The sequence below is a fragment of the Cucurbita moschata genome, unplaced genomic scaffold (assembly GCF_002738365.1).
Source record: "Cucurbita moschata cultivar Rifu unplaced genomic scaffold, Cmos_1.0 Cmo_Scf00024, whole genome shotgun sequence".
In the NCBI taxonomy this organism is placed as follows: Eukaryota; Viridiplantae; Streptophyta; class Magnoliopsida; order Cucurbitales; family Cucurbitaceae; genus Cucurbita; species Cucurbita moschata.
The window spans coordinates 870,342-886,535 of NW_019268540.1; the positions used below are offsets into that span (position 1 = coordinate 870,342).

General features: G+C 34.9%; 2 protein-coding genes and 1 long non-coding RNA gene across 5 annotated transcripts in view; all 3 read left to right on the forward strand.

Annotated features, from left to right (window-relative positions):
- The window catches only part of LOC111460638, a 17,931-nt gene extending 5,394 nt beyond the window's left edge, over positions 1–12,537 (forward strand). The window contains exon 3 of the long non-coding RNA XR_002713448.1: positions 12,527–12,537. This is a non-coding gene — a long non-coding RNA (uncharacterized LOC111460638). The remainder of the gene's footprint in view (positions 1–12,526) is intronic.
- LOC111460633 lies at positions 1,190–8,195 on the forward strand. The gene is made up of 15 exons (XM_023103840.1): positions 1,190–1,985; positions 2,103–2,155; positions 2,760–3,749; positions 3,894–3,954; positions 4,045–4,107; positions 4,706–4,769; positions 4,862–4,955; positions 5,171–5,254; positions 5,350–5,439; positions 5,555–5,582; positions 5,868–6,389; positions 6,464–6,525; positions 6,670–6,779; positions 6,874–6,961; positions 7,722–8,195. Exons 1-15 carry the CDS (start codon positions 1,547–1,549, stop codon positions 8,004–8,006), a joined length of 3,033 nt encoding a protein of 1,010 aa, XP_022959608.1. The 5' UTR covers positions 1,190–1,546; the 3' UTR covers positions 8,007–8,195.
- A 902-nt stretch (positions 12,538–13,439) lies between the features above and the next one.
- Positions 13,440–16,194, forward strand: part of LOC111461213 (ELMO domain-containing protein A-like) — a 6,599-nt gene continuing 3,844 nt past the window's right edge. The window contains exons 1-3 of one of the 3 annotated variants that reach the window (XM_023104724.1): positions 13,440–13,585; positions 13,881–14,060; positions 15,527–15,636. In XM_023104724.1, coding sequence (XP_022960492.1) covers positions 13,973–14,060; positions 15,527–15,636 — 198 coding nt within the window. In that variant the 5' untranslated portion in view covers positions 13,440–13,585; positions 13,881–13,972. The other 2 variants (XM_023104726.1, XM_023104725.1) reach the window with 2 other exon arrangements.

The window sequence follows — 16,194 nt, forward strand, 5'->3', positions numbered from 1 at the left end:
GGGGGGGGGGGGGGGGGGGGGGGGGGGGGGGGGGGGGGGGGGGGGGGGGGGGGGGGGGGGGGGGGGGGGGGGGGGGGGGGGGGGGGGGGGGGGGGGGGGGGGGGGGGGGGGGGGGGGGGGGGGGGGAGAGAGAGAGAGAGAGAGAGAGGTTGTTTTGGGGTAAGTGTCAAAAACTAGCGTCTACGAAGAATCCACCCGCGTTTGATTTTTTAGCTTTTATTTTACATTTATTCATTCTTTTTAATGATCGTATTAATTATTTATAATTAAAATTTTGTATAATTTTATTAAAATAATAATTATTAATATCTAAAAAAATTTGAAAACTTGGAATTTAAGACATATTAATATTTTATTAATTATTTATTATAATAATATAAAATTTCGAAGTATATCGCCTTTAATATAATTTATTCTACCATATACAAATTTTTTAAATATAATTTATATTAAATATTTATAATTAAGAGTCTATATATTTTTATTAAAATCATCCATTCGAGGATAATTATTAAGATTTATTACCAAATAAATAACGTATATAAACGAAAATTAAATTATTTTAACAATATATCTCAATAAAAATAAAATAAAATAGTTAATGATAAATAATTTATAAAATTAATTTTATTTATGTAAAATTTTGTTAATGTTTTTCGTATAATATATGATACAGTTATTTTGTTCTCTCTAATCTTATTTTTTTCGGCCATATAAATTTAACTAAAAATATGAATTTTCATCGAATCGAGTTAAATCATGAAATTCTACGATTTTGGGTACTTGGAAGGATGCCACGAGTAAGTCCGTTCGGGTAAAATAGGTCCTCGATATATTTCGAGTTCAGAATAGGATTATACTGTGTAGTCCGCACATTCCTCATTCTCTATAGATTAAGTAGCGGAAATGTCTCACTGTTGCCTTATGTAAGAGTCTAGGTCCATTCAACTGAAAATAATAATAAATAAATTAAATAATAATAATAATAATAAATAAGCTAAACGAACGAGCTTCTATGTCCTACTCACGTTCTCGCATCTATATTTTAATCCAAGGTTACCGTTGGGGGCTAGGGCGTGTTTGGTAAGGCGTTGTTCTCTAGCTTTATCCAGGATAGTCTTTTGGTAATTCAAGCAGCCAAACAGAAAAGGCGGGAAATTCTCTTCTAACTCCAAAGTCCTCGAATTTTCTTCGATTCTTGATTTCCCGCTCCCATCGCCTTCACTCTCTTCCATTCCTCTCTCGCCCTAATCCCAAACTGTATTTTTTTTTTCTTCTTAATTATCGTGCGGATCATTGGCTGTGTCCTTACTAAGAATCGTTCAATTCAAGATTCAAAACTCTTCAATTCGCATCTACCTTCAACTCCTCGATCGGCAGCTGTATAATTCCTGGTAAAATCTCCTGGTGGAACTGAAATCTATTTTAGTTGTTGAAGATCTGGGGATTTCGAGTTCTGGTTGAGGAGTATTGTTCTGTCAACAAGGCGTAGATGAGATTTGGGAATTTTGGTTTGTCGTGTTATTGATTTGATTCTTTGTAAAGAATGGCTGATTATTTTCGTTTTGATCCGGATGAGTTCAGTCTCCAAAGCACTGTGGAACTGCAGAAAGCTTGGTATCTGTTCACGGTATTGCTGGATATTGGTCACCCTGCTTCTGTGGAAGAAATCGTTGTGAGATGCGAATTGTTCAGCGTTACACCAGATTTTGTTCGGTATCTATGCGAAATTCCCAATTCTCCTATCTCTCTAGCGGATAATTCTCTCGTTTTTATCTCCGTAGTTGCGATCTCTTCTGTGGGGCGGTATTTTTCGAAGGCAACGAACGGATGGGATTCTTTGAGACGGCATTTTGGAGTTCTAGAGCCCAATAGGCTCTGGGGTAGCGATGTTAAAACATACTTTCGCAAACGGAAAAGATCAATCTTAGATTCTGGAGTACCTTTTCCTGCAAAAAGAATGTTAACTTCAACTTCTGGAATTGGTACAAGTCTAGGGTTGTTTTTGTTTTCTTTATTTACTATTTTCGACTGTTTTTTTATATTTATTTTCGTAGTTACTTCGTTCAAGTCTGACCAAAGATGATTGATGATTGTTGTAGGGAATGGAAGTTGTTTGTCAATGACAAGAAGGATTTCTCAGAATTTTGATGAGGTACAATTCCAATTTTTCTCTTTCAATTCCTTTTCCGGTTACGTTTTTAATGTGTAACCTTTGAGAATTTGGATGGCCCATATTGTTTATGTCTTTATTCTGCTGAAGGACGGAGATGCTTCTTTTTTGTTTGCAATATGAAACTATAAAATTCTTACGAGCGATTACGTTTTCTTTCTTTCTTTAAGTTAGGAATGTTTAATACGAACTTGGTGTTTATTTACAAATTCAAATAGTTCAATCTGGTCGATGACCATCTTTCCTTGTTATCTTGCATTTCTCTTCCAATAGTAAACTTTTTTATTTTTTTCCTATTTATTATATTTTTATCGAGTTGGGGACTTGGATGCAATGAAGCAAATGTGAATCTTATTTATATTGAGTTTGTTACCTTGGAATGTATTATAGTTTTATTCTTCTAATAGTTATACGTAGCGTAGTGCGAGAGTTATTTGTGATAAATTTGTGATAAATCTAGTCTATAATTTATTTTTATATGCTTGATGTTTTACAAGTTAATGACTTTGTCATGCTTGACCCCAGATTGTAATTTTCTTTCTGTTCGGAGCAGAACACAGCTGACTTTTTTTTTTCCTGCATGAAGGTACCTGCTGACTATTTAACTCTCACCAGTTCAAATTCGCTGACAGTTAATTTGCCTTTTGAACATCTAGAAATGGGACATTTGGATGTAAAAATTGATGAAGAGCCCTTTCCTCTTGATTATGCTGATTTTCCCAACTTTTTGATGAGTCACGATGGACGAATGGGAATTGATAATGATGCTCAAGCTAGTAAAATTTTGATTAAAGATGATGCTGGTTTATTGAGTGAGAATGGACATGATTGCCACATTAACGAAGTACAAAAAGACTCAAGTATACCAAATGTAAGACACGCAGATAGAGGAATGTTATGTAACCTCGATCTTTCTTTGGGTCCACCGTGTAGCTCCACAAACACACTTCCTTGTGACAAAATCCTTGACAATAACAATAAGTTGGCTATTAGATCAGGAAACACATCTGTGTCGTGCCTTGGAGGTGATATGCAGCCTCGTGTTCAACCTTCTGAGGTTGAGAATGGGATTTGCACTAAGCATTTGTCTAATATATCGGAATGGAAGCTAGAAGATGAGAAAAACAAGATTTGCGAAATGAAAAATTGCTCCGAGAACACTAAAACAACAGAAAACCATCTTGTTCACTTGGAGGGACACGCAGTAACTGGTGAAGCAGGAAGAAACTTTCTAGACTTGAGAAACCCAGTAACCATATCAAACATGGATAGAGATGACATATCCAGGAAAGGCAACACTGAGATTCCTTGTTCCTTACCTGACCATTTGTTTGATCAGCAGCCATCTGTCAAGACCTTTGGGGAACTTGATGGATCACAAAAATGTACTTTAGTTCCCGAGAAAGTTCTCATGGAGTCTGCAGTTAGTAAGGAGGTTTCTCAAACTCTTGAGCAGCAAAACCGATATAACAGTGTCCATAAACCGACGTCTAAGGTGCAGAAGTTCAAGAAGAGTTCAAATGAGAATGTGCACATTAAGGAAAATCCTTTGGACTCTCCCACTTCATCTCTGAAGGTAAGTTTCTCGCACACTCATTTTGCGCAACCTTTGGAGCTATCTACTTTTGAGTGGAAAATTATGCTTGAGCTAAAATGTGCTATTGGCTATGTATGGTTGAAATATCAAAATCAATGCCTAATGATTGTTCTGTTGAACCAGTTGGAGAAAACATCATTTCCTCAATTCGAGTCCTTCATCATCGAGGAGGAAGAAGGTTCTGGTATGCAACTTCCTTTTCTTATCTCACTTTGTGGCAGATCCCTATTTCTTCTCGTTTCCACGGGTGCTAATAATGTTCCATCCTATTCAGGTGGTTATGGAACTGTTTACAGGGCTCGAAGAAAAAATGATGGGAAACGTATAGCTATCAAATGTAAGTCTGGTTTACTTTTATGCTACTCTTTCAAAAAGTCGTTTAATTGTCTAAATTTATAAATATGTATATATTTTTTAAAAGGAAACATAGATATTTTTTTTGATATAATCAATTTTACAAAAGGCTAATGGAGTTAAAAAATTCCCTCCGATTAGCACAAATAAGAGACTAGTTACAATAGACTTTTCTAACTGGCGCCTGATGACTGTATACAAATTAAGATGAAACAATAAATTATAGTTCTTTACTTTCCCATTGAATGTTTATTGCTTTTACTTGATTAAATTACTATGAGCTGTGATTTTTTAGTTTGACAGAAGTAATTTCCGTTTTGGTAATTATTGAGAAACGATAGTTTTTCATCTAGAGAGAACAATCTTCCACGCAGGAATGTTACCATATCATGCTAAAGAAAACTCGTTTTTCGTCACATGTCTGTCGGTCCATTTTTAATGATCGCAAGTATAGTTCTATATTTTATTCTCAAGTTAGATTCTTATGTGATAAATTATAACTTAACTCCTGGGCTTCAGAAGCAATGCTTATCTTTTCTGAAAAATGGAAGTATATGACAAATATATGCCCATCTTTTCAGGTCCCCACGTTAATGCTCACAAGCACAATGTAAACAATGAGCTAAAAATGCTCGAGCGATTTGGGTATGTATTTTGAGAACATTATAACATTATCTTTCATTCATTTAAGTTTTTTCAAATTGCAATGTCCTATTGATACATTGTTTTTCATGCAGCGGAAGGAACTTCATAATCAAGTGTGAAGGGTCCTTTAGTAGTGGCAACAGTGAGTGCTTAATGCTGGAACACGTAGAACATGATAGACCTGAGGTAATTTTTTTTATGTTTCAAATAATATATTTAAAAATGTTTTTGACGAGCTACTTGTCGGTTAGTAATATGGAAAGTTAACACAAAAATAAGGCTTTGTAGTTTCATTTGATCAATTTTAGTTCTGGAGGATTGGTACCCTGGAAGTAGTCACGGCATCTAAATTCTCTCAAAAATTTACTTCGTTTCACTCGAATTGTTTTGCTACTATGTAGGTTTTGAAGAAAGAAATTGATATAGTTCGGCTACAGTGGTATGGTTACTGCTTGTTTAAGGCCTTGGCATGTCTGCATAAGCAGGTGAGTTGTTGCTATAAGTAGCGGTGCATGAATGGACATGCAATTCAAATTTTTATAGGGCATCTGTCTAACCAGTTTTTCTTTAACAATTTTAGGGAGTCATGCACAGAGATGTTAAGCCTGGTAACTTCCTGTTTTCTAGGAAACAGAACAAAGGTTACCTCATTGATTTTAATCTTGCTATGGTTGGTCCCTGAGTTTCCTTTGTTATTTTACATCCTAAAATTTCACCTCCTTTGACTAACATTAATTAAAATTCTAATGGCCTGTGGTGTTCTTTTGTCAAATGTCTTTTCACAGGATTTACAGCAGAAGTACTCCATAGCAAGTAAGCTTCTTTGTGACACACTGTTATTTCTTCGTAATGTCCAGAATTTTTCACTTGCTAAGGGAAAAAAAATACATTGTATTCTTACGGCAATCTTATGAACTGGTAGTAAATCTCTTTTTGATGTTAATCGTAGATTTCAAACATCAAAAAAAAAATCTCTTATACAAAAAAAAGTCTTTGATGTTTACTGTCTTGTTCGTTATACAGACCTTTGTTGTTTTCATTTATTTATTTATACTTTTAACTGATTTATAATCTGATCAATAAACCTATTCCATTTAGGTAAATCAAATACAAGTCATCATGCATCTTCGAGTCATGTTACTGCCCCTCATTCTTTATCCGGTTCATCTGTTAAAGATCAGAATTTCAGAGGTTTTGCGTATCTCAGCAAGGGGGAAACAGGAAAATCTAAGCAGGCTTGTGAACATGATCAGACCTTGAAAAAGAGAGCTTATATACCCTTGAAAAAATATCCAGATATGGGTGGTGGGAGTGCAGTACGAAGCCAGGGTGCAGATGGATCTGGTATAACCTCTGCAAAGGATGTAACAAGTGTGAGGACGCTTTCCACAGAAAATATGAGGGAGCCTCTTCCATGTCAAGGAAGAAAGGAATTGCTAAGTTTGGTGCAAAATGCATTACGCAATTCTGACCATGTCACCCAAAATAGTTCCGATTTACGAAGGAAAAGGATAGCTGCTCCTCCAGGCAAGGAAGACAACAAAATTATACATCCAAGCCCAATTCTGGTCCATTGCTCTGGCATTTCTGTAGCTGGTTCTAGAGTACTAAAAGCTAAAGGTTTGTAAGATGAATGCTATACTTTTGAAGTATTTGGATCCTATGTTCATTTTCTGAAGTAAAGTTACTTCCAGGAGATGCAAAGCGCAAAAAAGAGGGATCTTGTGCTGGGACGAAGGGATTTCGAGCTCCAGAGGTGACCTACTTACTGTTACCTTGAAAAAAAAAAAATGCTTATTTCTCTTATGTAGTTTTGTGTTTTCTGGGTCTTGTATGACCCACATTCGATTACTATTGTGTTCTGGCATTGACCAACAACCAACAACTCACAACTGTGTAGGTCCTATTCAGATCCCTACATCAAGGACCTCAGGTCGATATCTGGTCTGCTGGTGTTACTCTTCTCTATCTAATGGTTGGAAGAAGTCCTTTTACTGGAGACCCTGAACAGTAATATTCCAAATATAAGCCATTAGTTTTTTTTTTTTTTTTTAAACATTTGTTGCTGGACAGTGGCTTTTCTGACTTGTATCAATCATGATAGGAACCTAAAAGACATTGCTAAATTGAGGGGCAGTGAAGATTTATGGGAGGTGGCCAAATTACATGATCGTGAATCTGCATTTCCACGGGTATACTTCTAACATCTGCCATAGCAAGAAATCACTGTTTTACAAAATGCCTTGAAAAGAGTTGATTTTTAATTTGGTAGCAATAAACATCGAGATTTTAGCTTTTCAAAATTTAAAAACTGTCCTAAATGTTGTGTTGTGAAGCACTCAAGCTGAAGAAACATAATGATTATTGATGTAATTGAGCATCATTAAAAGGCCTGTCTTGTGAATCTTGGATGCCTTTGTAGTTGGTATTAAGCTAGGGGACCTCTCCCCAGTTACTTGTCACAATGCACCCCATTGAGATCTGCATTTTTTTTCCTTTTACTATAAATTCTCCTTATTTATTCTCTTATTAACAAGTGCTCTTCCTCTTTAGTTCACATTTTTGTAGTTAACAAATTATGCTGTCATTTCCTTTTCTTTAGTGAATGTGTTTTTATGCTTAACAACTGTACCTCCACCTTGCATCTATGATCCAAAGAGCTTTGAAGCTTTGTCCGACCTCTGTATTCCTTGTCTTAGAATTTATTATATAGACCAATATCCACGATAGGATAGCAGTTGAGCCAGTGATCTTTTGATGGATAGATGACTTGATTAGCTAGTTCGTCGCGTCTGTCCATCCCTGGAAGCATATGACCATATCTTATTGACCATCGGTCTGATTCTTTAAATGCTCGTTTATTCATTTTCTTGAGATAGAGTTCTGATAAACACATACTGCTTATAAGCCTAATGTTTTGGTTCATCAGTGAAGGTTTTCTTAATGTTGCAGGAGTTGTTCGACATAACATCCTTCCCAGCTAGGGATTTGCAGAGTTGGGTGAAGGCTCACACAAAGCGACCAGATTTCTTGAAGCTCATCCCAACATCACTCTTTAATCTGGTGGATAAGTGCCTGACAGTTAATCCGAGGCAAAGGATTACTGCAGAGGAAGCTCTAAAGCATGAGTTCTTCAACTCATGCCATGATCGGCTTCGGAAGCAGAGGATGCTCTTGCGAGGTTCTAGATTCAACTCCTCTGCTAATGTCTTGGGCGAACGCAAAGCGGTTCAATGACAGGTATTCGAGCTTTTTTTACAGATGAGTACAATTTTCAAGGCTTTGATATTGTTCATTGTTGTTTTGAAGCTGTATATGTCCTTGTAATGATATTGAATGTGTGTTCCATGTCATTATGTTGTTAACTTGTAACATAAAAAAATAATTAGAAGAAGGCATTAGGCAATATGTATATATACTTTTGAAGGAGTTAATCCCACAGCAACATGAGTTAAGCAAAGAGCTAGGCAGATATGAACTAACGTTTCAAGAAAGATATGAAGAAAATGTTGTTAAAATTATCAAAAGATATTTTAATTCATACCCACATTGAAAAAGAATCAAGCTTCATTGTGTGTGTTAGGATCAATATCAGTTGTTAGTTCTGATACTAATTGTTAGGATTGCTCAACAACACATACTCTATCAAGATGAAACAAAGAATAGGAGAGAGAAAATACGAGGAATATTGGCTAAAGGTTTTATTATTGATGATTTTAAGTATATACAACAAGATAGAATACACAAGATAGAATATAGAGAATTAAGAAAAGTACATTTTAGAGCAATGTGTAATGGGTATGCATTTTCAATTTAGTGTCAGATATAATCTAACAAATATATCTCTATCAAATGTTTGTCAAATATCTACCATAATATCTCTATCTTTTCTAAATACGATGGAAATAATATCTTCTAAATATATCTGGGACTATATATATATCTCTATCTTTTCTACATATGATCGAAATATTTTCTAAATATATCTTTATCAGATCTAGGCATCAGGCTCGGTAGATCTAGGCATCAGGCTTCATATCTCAACAGTATAGTCGTGAGAATATATATCTATATATCTTAACCATTTCACGTAGGGTGGATGGGAGCCTTGTACATGTACCAAAATCATGTTTTCTTGTTTAACCTTTGTAAAACAAAGAACATATAGAAAAGTGGGTTGGCATGTGGAGAAAGCATTAAGAAGCAAAAAGTTTAACAAAAAAAGGAAAGAAAAGTGAAAAGCCCAACGCCTTTCTTTTATGTTCTTCCTTTTCTTCTTCAACACACTCACCCAACATCTTTGCCCCCACATTCTTAGTTCTGCTTTGTTAATCAAACATCCCACTCTCATCCTCTCCTCTCTCCCTCTCTCCATAATTCAAATATAAAATAAAATAATTAAAGTTAAAATCTCGGTTCATAACCTCGAAAAAAGGACTAGCTCTGTGGGTTGGGCACAAGGGTTCGAGCCACGAATCCATCAACTGTTAGACTGTTCAAGTTGCTCCAATGGCAAGAACAGGTCGTTGCATGTCAATTCAAAGACGAAGAGATAATATCATAAACAAGAGATTATGGGCATTCCAATTTAACGATGGCTTTTAAAAATAAATAATTAATTAATTAAAAAAAAAAAAAGAGTATACTCTAAGAAATATATTTGCAAAAGTAATAAAATTTATAGAGAATAAAAATGAAAATAAGAACAGAAATCATTGGATGGGGAAATATAATGAAGACCCAAAGTATAAAGGAAGAAGAAGCACATGGGATGCTGGTAAACAATGAAAAATAAAACTAATAAATAATCGACAAAATTTTATATTTTCCCTCCTTAAATTTTAAAAAAATTAGAAATTATTTAATTTTGATGAAAATTGTGAGTAATTTTTTTAAAAAAAATTCGTGCTTAGAAAAATACTTTTATTATTAATATCACGTTTTACAAATATATATAAACTTTTAGGAGCAGTATTATTACTCATTTTTCTTTTATTATTTGAATTTCCTCTTAATCCCGTCTTTCCTTCCTTAATCTCTAGTACGTCATTTATTTTTTATTTCATCTTTTTCTTTTTGTGAGATCTACCATCGGTTGAAGAGAAAACGAAATATTTCTTATAAGAGGGTGAAAACCTCTCACTAATAGATGTGTTTTAAAATCGTGAGGCTAACAACGATATGTAATGGACAAAAGTAGACAATATCTACTAGCGACGGACTTGAACGGTTAATAGTATCACAAAATAATAATAATAATAATAATGAGGATTTTTACCCGCTATTTATTATTTGTTTATTATTATTATTATTTTTGGGTTAATGAAAAGGATGGTCCACTCCACACCCCCAATTAGACATTCCCAATAAAGTTGTTTTCTTGTTGCCTCTCCTTTGCGTGCCTTTAAGCAACTCTCTTATAATACTCACTTTTTCAGCTTCATTTCCATGTGCTTATGCCTTTTATTTTCCCCTTTCTCCTCCTCCTCCTCTCATAATCTCCCCTCCGGTCCCCTTTCGCTATGCGTTTTATTTCGTCCTCTTAACTAATGCAAAATTCAACGAACTTTTGTAATGATTGATTAAGCTTAGCTCACCTCGACCACTCTTTTAAATCCCAGTTAGGTTACATTTAGGTTTATAAGTTTTTCAAATCTGTATTCCGTTTCATTTCAATTTCTTGTCAGCTTTTTATTAAGACTTGCAACAACAATGGCTTTTTCGATGATCAGGAGCGTCTGTATGGTGACCCACACGTTAGCCTCCGAAAGACTTCAAATGGTGACTCACGTGTGGCATTAGGCTAAATTAACCCACGTAGGGTAGTCGACGAATAATGACACCAAATCAATTCACAATCTATAACAGCCCAAGCTCACCGCTTGTAGACATTGTCCGCTTTTGCCTATTATGTGTAGCTGTTAGCTTCACGGTTTTAAAACACATTTTGGGGAGAGGTTTCCACACCCTTATAAGGAATGTTTCGTTCCTCTATCCGATCAATGTGGGATCTCACACAATCTAATATCGAATAACGTCGGGCTTTTCTTCCATGATTTTTTATTTATTTCATCATTGTATACCTCTCCATTAGGATCGTGGGTTTATAATCAAATGATACTCTCTCCATTAGGATGAGGCCTTTTGGGGAAGCCTAAAGTAAAATCATGAGCATTTATGCTCAAAGTGTACAATATCATACCATTATGGAGAGTCGTGTTCGTCTAACAAAACCCACTTGAAAGTCAAACGGTTCACTCAAAGTGGACAATATCATACCATTATGGAGAGTCGTGTTCGTCTAACAAGACCCACTTGAAAGTCAAACGGTTCACTCAAAGTGGACAATATCATACCATTATGGAGAGTCGTGTTCGTCTAACAAGACCCACTTGAAAGTCAAACGGTTCACTCAAAGTGGACAATATCATACCATTATGGAGAGTCGTGTTCGTCTAACAAAACCCACTTGAAAGTCAAACGGTTCACTCAAAGTGGACAATATCATACCATTATGGAGAGTCGTGTCCGTCTAACAAGACCCACTTGAAAGTCAAACGGTTCACTCAAAGTGGACAATATCATACCATTATAAAGAGTCGTGTTCGTCTAACAAAACCCAACAAAACCCACTTGAAAGTCAAACAGTTCACGATCGGAAAAGGTATTTTAGAGAAAGGATATTAAATAAAATAAAAAAAATAAAGGGTATTTTAATTAAAAATATTACACGAGTCTAAATTCAACAAATCCAAATAATTTTGGAAAACTAGTACTCTACAATCTATTATTTTTATTATTATTAAATAATTTGTAAATAAATTTAAAGGGTAAAAAGGGAACCACGTAAAGAAATTTTAATTTATTTTATTTTTTGTTATTTTTTTAATGTAAAAGCTTTTAGATTTTTCTATAATTAATATATAATTTAATAGTAGCATTAGCCACGTACTCATCTTTATTAAAGTGAAAGGATAAATAATAATATTATTAAATTATTAAAAAGCAAAAATTAGGTGCATTCAATTAGAACCTTACTTAAGAGTTGAATTAGCCCCTTACTTATCTTCATTAAATAAACACCTAATTTTTTATTTTAATTTAATATTATTAGATTCGCATGGTTTGTTCACCTACACTTTTATTTCACCATTATACCCTTTTAATTATATAAATCCACCAATTAAATGGTTTTTTTTATTTAAATTATTTTTCTTTTATTATGTCTGGATGTCACATTATTTGATAAGCTAATTTTGACATAATTTTTAAATAATATAGCTAAGATGTCATAGAATTAATTATATATATTAATTACAAAAATAATTATAAGTTTAAAAAATCAACTTTTTTTTTAATAAAACAAAATTTTAATACAATTCAATATTTAATTAATTTATGGATATAAATTAATATAAAATTAAATAATGTACTAAATTTATTTAAATATTTTAATTAATTTTATTAAACAAAGTTTTTTATGCAACAAAATAAAATTAAGAATTTCATGTGCCTCCCCCACATGTTGCATACTAGAATGTCTAAAAGAATACTTTTTTATTATTATTATTATTATTTTTGTTCTTATCTTAAATTAATCTTATATTTTATATTAAAAATATAAAATTATTTAGAGAGACATGAATCTTAAATTTTGAAAACCACTTTATAAAAGGGTCAAAATTAGTTTTTTTATACAAAAAAATAAGTATTTAAAATGTTCTTATTTATTTCATGCACGTAATCCTTAAAATAAGAAAAGATTTTTATTTTTAATTTTTAATTTAATTTTCATTTGATTAAGATAAGAAAAGGGTGAAGAAATAAAAGAATATTCATTATTTCGAAGCATAGTAACTAATTGAATCCATCGTAATAATATAGTGTCTTCCAACTGGGATCTCTCTATCCAACTGTTTGGGATCTGCTTCTTTGGGACCACCGTCCTTCAATTGGGATCTCTCTATCCACCCTATTGGGGACCAGCGTTCTCCCCGTTGGATGATGAAAGTCCCACATCGGTTAATTTAGGGAATGATTTGGGCTTATAATCAAGAAATACTATATCCATTGGTGTGAGGCAAAACCATGAGCTCAAAGTGGACAATATCATACCATTGTGGAGAGTCGTGTTCATCTAACATGGTATCAAAGCCAAGCATCGGACGATGTGCCAGCTTTCTCACTATTCCCCGAAAGGGGGTAGACACGAAGCGGTATGCCCGTAAGAATGCTAGGCCCCGAAAGAGGGTAGATTTGGTGGCGGTCCTACATTGGTTGGAGGAAGGATGAGGCTTGTATTGGGCCCCGAAGGAGGGGTGGATTTTGATGTCAAACACCCTTAGACGCGTTTTAAAGCCTCGAGAGGAAGTCCGAAAGGGAAAAGGGTGTGAAAACCTTCCTCTAACAGACCCGTTTTAAAGCCTTGAGATGTATATATTTTATGCTAGTTAATTAATATTTAATGATGTAATAAATAAATAAAAAGTAACTTAAATAATTTTTTGAAAAAAATTGGGTTTCCATTTGTTTAATCTTGGAGAGTTGCTTCCAATTTTAAAACTCTTCCTCTCCCCCAACCAAATAAGAATAATAAGAATAATAAGAATAATAATAATAATAATAATAATAATAAAAATAAAAAAAATAAAAATAAAAAAGGTAGTAGCCTAAGCAAAGGTGCTTTTTGAAACGGCTGAAGAAGAGGAAGATAATAGAATTGGGAATCCATACACATTCTCATTACGAACAACCTCTCAACCAACTTCCATGGACTCTCAGTCTCAGATCTTGCTCCAGCCCTAGCCGCTTTCCAGGTTCCTATTCCTTTTCCTTTTTCTCTTCTTTGATTCTTCGTTTTTTGTTTTCTCTCCTTGGTATCCATCAACGCCCCATTCTCGCCGCCGTTTTTTCCTCCTTTGATTGTATCGTTTGTTGTTTCTGATTGCCGTGATTGTGCTCTATTGGTGTACTGCTTTCGGATCCTGTTTGCTTCTTTCTTTCCTTATGCATTTTGAGTCTTTTTTGCTTTATCATTGATTTCTGTGATTCTGGATTTTGTTTCTTCTCATGCTATAATTCTGATTGTGGTGGATGAATGTCCATTTCCAGAGGTTTTATTGTGTGGATAAGGTGTGGGAGCTTGCTGCGGTGCTGGTGATGGATGTGGTGGAGTGACGGACAGAGGAGGCGGGGTGAGGGAGATGGACGATAGAGGTGGTGGATCGTTTGTTGCTGTTAGGAGGATTTCTCAAGGTCTGGAACGAGGAAATACTTGTCACTCGACTTCAGGTGAATATTATCTTTAATGTCCGCCTCTTTCTCTCTCTCTCTCTCTACTGTTATTTACATTAAAATTAGAATTTTCGTCCTCGCTTTTCTTTCGCTGAAAAGTTTTCTCTCTTTTGCTCTCTCTCTTCTTCTTTTTTTTTTCTTTAATAAAAAAAAAAATCTTATTCATAATTCATGTTTTACTTTTTGGTTTAGAATTTTAGATCTATGTCTTGAAGTTGAGTAATGTGCGGTAAGCTCTGCTTATACTGAGGCTCGTACTGGTTTCATGATTGCTGAGTTTCAAATCTGTATCGGTGGGTCTATTCGGTGGGATTTTTTTTCTTATAAATTTAAAAGTTTAATTTAAGTTTTTTCAACTCCCTTCCGACTCTTCCTTCATCGTATGTATTATTTGTGATCTAGTACCGGAAGAAGTTTGTGATTTTGATATTCGTATTTTAAATATTTTTTTATTGCGTTGTACGTCGTCAACTGAAATTTGTGGAAGCTATAGATCTTTCTGGCAGAAATCATGAAGCTCATTAATTAACCACGTTTCTGTCTGATTAGATTATTATTTTCTCCGATGTACGGTTGATTGTTGGATGAACGTGATGGCAGGACTCAAGCTTGCCTTAGTTGCTTGACATAACTCAAATTCCTTTTTGTAGTTTGCGTGTTTTCTTCGTTGATGGCGTTGTCTCTACTGCATATTCTAATTATTGACTGTGCTATATAGTAAATATAAAATTTATTTTAATTTTCTTAGTGTGCCATATAGAATGTTGTTTTTTGCTTGTGGGAGAAATATTCTGCAATTACAATCGGTGTCTTTGGAATTAGTCAAGATCTCTCCCCACTTTTACTCAATACTTTCCCCTGTTTTTTAATTGACTGTTGTGTGAAGGGAGATATTCCCAAGTAATTGCATTCCATGTTCTAATCACGAGTAAGGAAGAAAAAGTGTAAGGATCATCAAATCTTCTTTGTGGTACATTAGTCCTCTCAGTATGTGTTATGTGCTGTTAATTGTTTTGCAAACTTGGGGGTTTTTTTCTAGCATAAACAGGCAAATAGCTCTCTCCACCTTATCATGTGTGTTAATATGACAATATTCTCTACTTTTCTTTTGTTTCCATTTTTAATTGTGCTTTGCTGCGGGAAACTATTTTCCTTATCTTTATCTAATATCTTTTCCATTTTAGGATCCTCATAGTCAGTTGTCAGAAACTTGTACTGGCTGCCCTTTCATGAATCATGACTTTTCATGGAACTTCTGAAAGACATTCTTTTACCATATATTCAAGCTCGGGTAACCATGAATTAGCTGGATAGCAAATAGCAAGGGGATTAAGTTCAATAGCATATGCTTGAACTTTTGCTTGTCTTATATTTTTATGATATACTTTCAAATGGCTGTCTACAGGATTAGAGGACTTCGTAATTGATAGATTGATTGCCGATGTGCTTTTGCTTTATTTCAGCTGAGGTTGTGGCAGGATCAGCTGCATGGCTTGGCCGGGGTCTTTCTTGCGTTTGTGCACAGAGAAGAGAAAGTGATGCACGTCCATCATTTGACTTAACTCCTGCACAGGTAACTTTATGCATTTGATGATTGTTAGCTTCAATTTCCATTGAACGGGAAGAAGCCTCATTATAACTATTATTTTGATTCGAAGTGTTTGGAAGCTGAGCAATAGATGGAGCTGAGCGATAGATGGGTGACTTGACTAAAACAAGGGAAGGTGATAGTTAAAAGTAATGTCTTGAAAGTGGAGATGAGAGGGTGATTCAGCTTAAACAAAGAAAGGTGAGCGTGACAGTGGAGAGGCAGATCTAGGATGAGGGAGGATGGGGGCGGATTGATAGTTGTAGGGAGATAATTTAGAGTGTAGAAATGTTGCTGAACTAAAAAAAAATTGATAATAGTTGAATGGTCGAGTGGTTCTATGAGTTGGAGATGAGCAATAGATGGGTGACTTGACTAAAACAAGGGAAGGTGATAGTTAAAAGTGAGGTCTTGAAAGTGGAGACGAGGTGAGTGTGTGACAGTGAGAGGCAGATCTAGGAAATGGGAGGATGGAGGCGGATCGGATGGTTGTATGGAGATCTAGAGAATAAAAATGAAGGGGAAAACTGGGGGGGGGGGGGG

Coding starts and splice junctions, on each gene's coding strand:
- LOC111460633 (XM_023103840.1), top strand. CDS start 1,547: ATGGCTGATTATTTTCGTTTTGATCCGGATGAGTTCAGTCTCCAAAGC. Junction 2,156..2,759: donor TTTCTCAGAATTTTGATGAG/GTACAATTCCAA, acceptor TCCTGCATGAAG/GTACCTGCTGACTATTTAAC. Junction 4,956..5,170: donor TAGAACATGATAGACCTGAG/GTAATTTTTTTT, acceptor GCTACTATGTAG/GTTTTGAAGAAAGAAATTGA.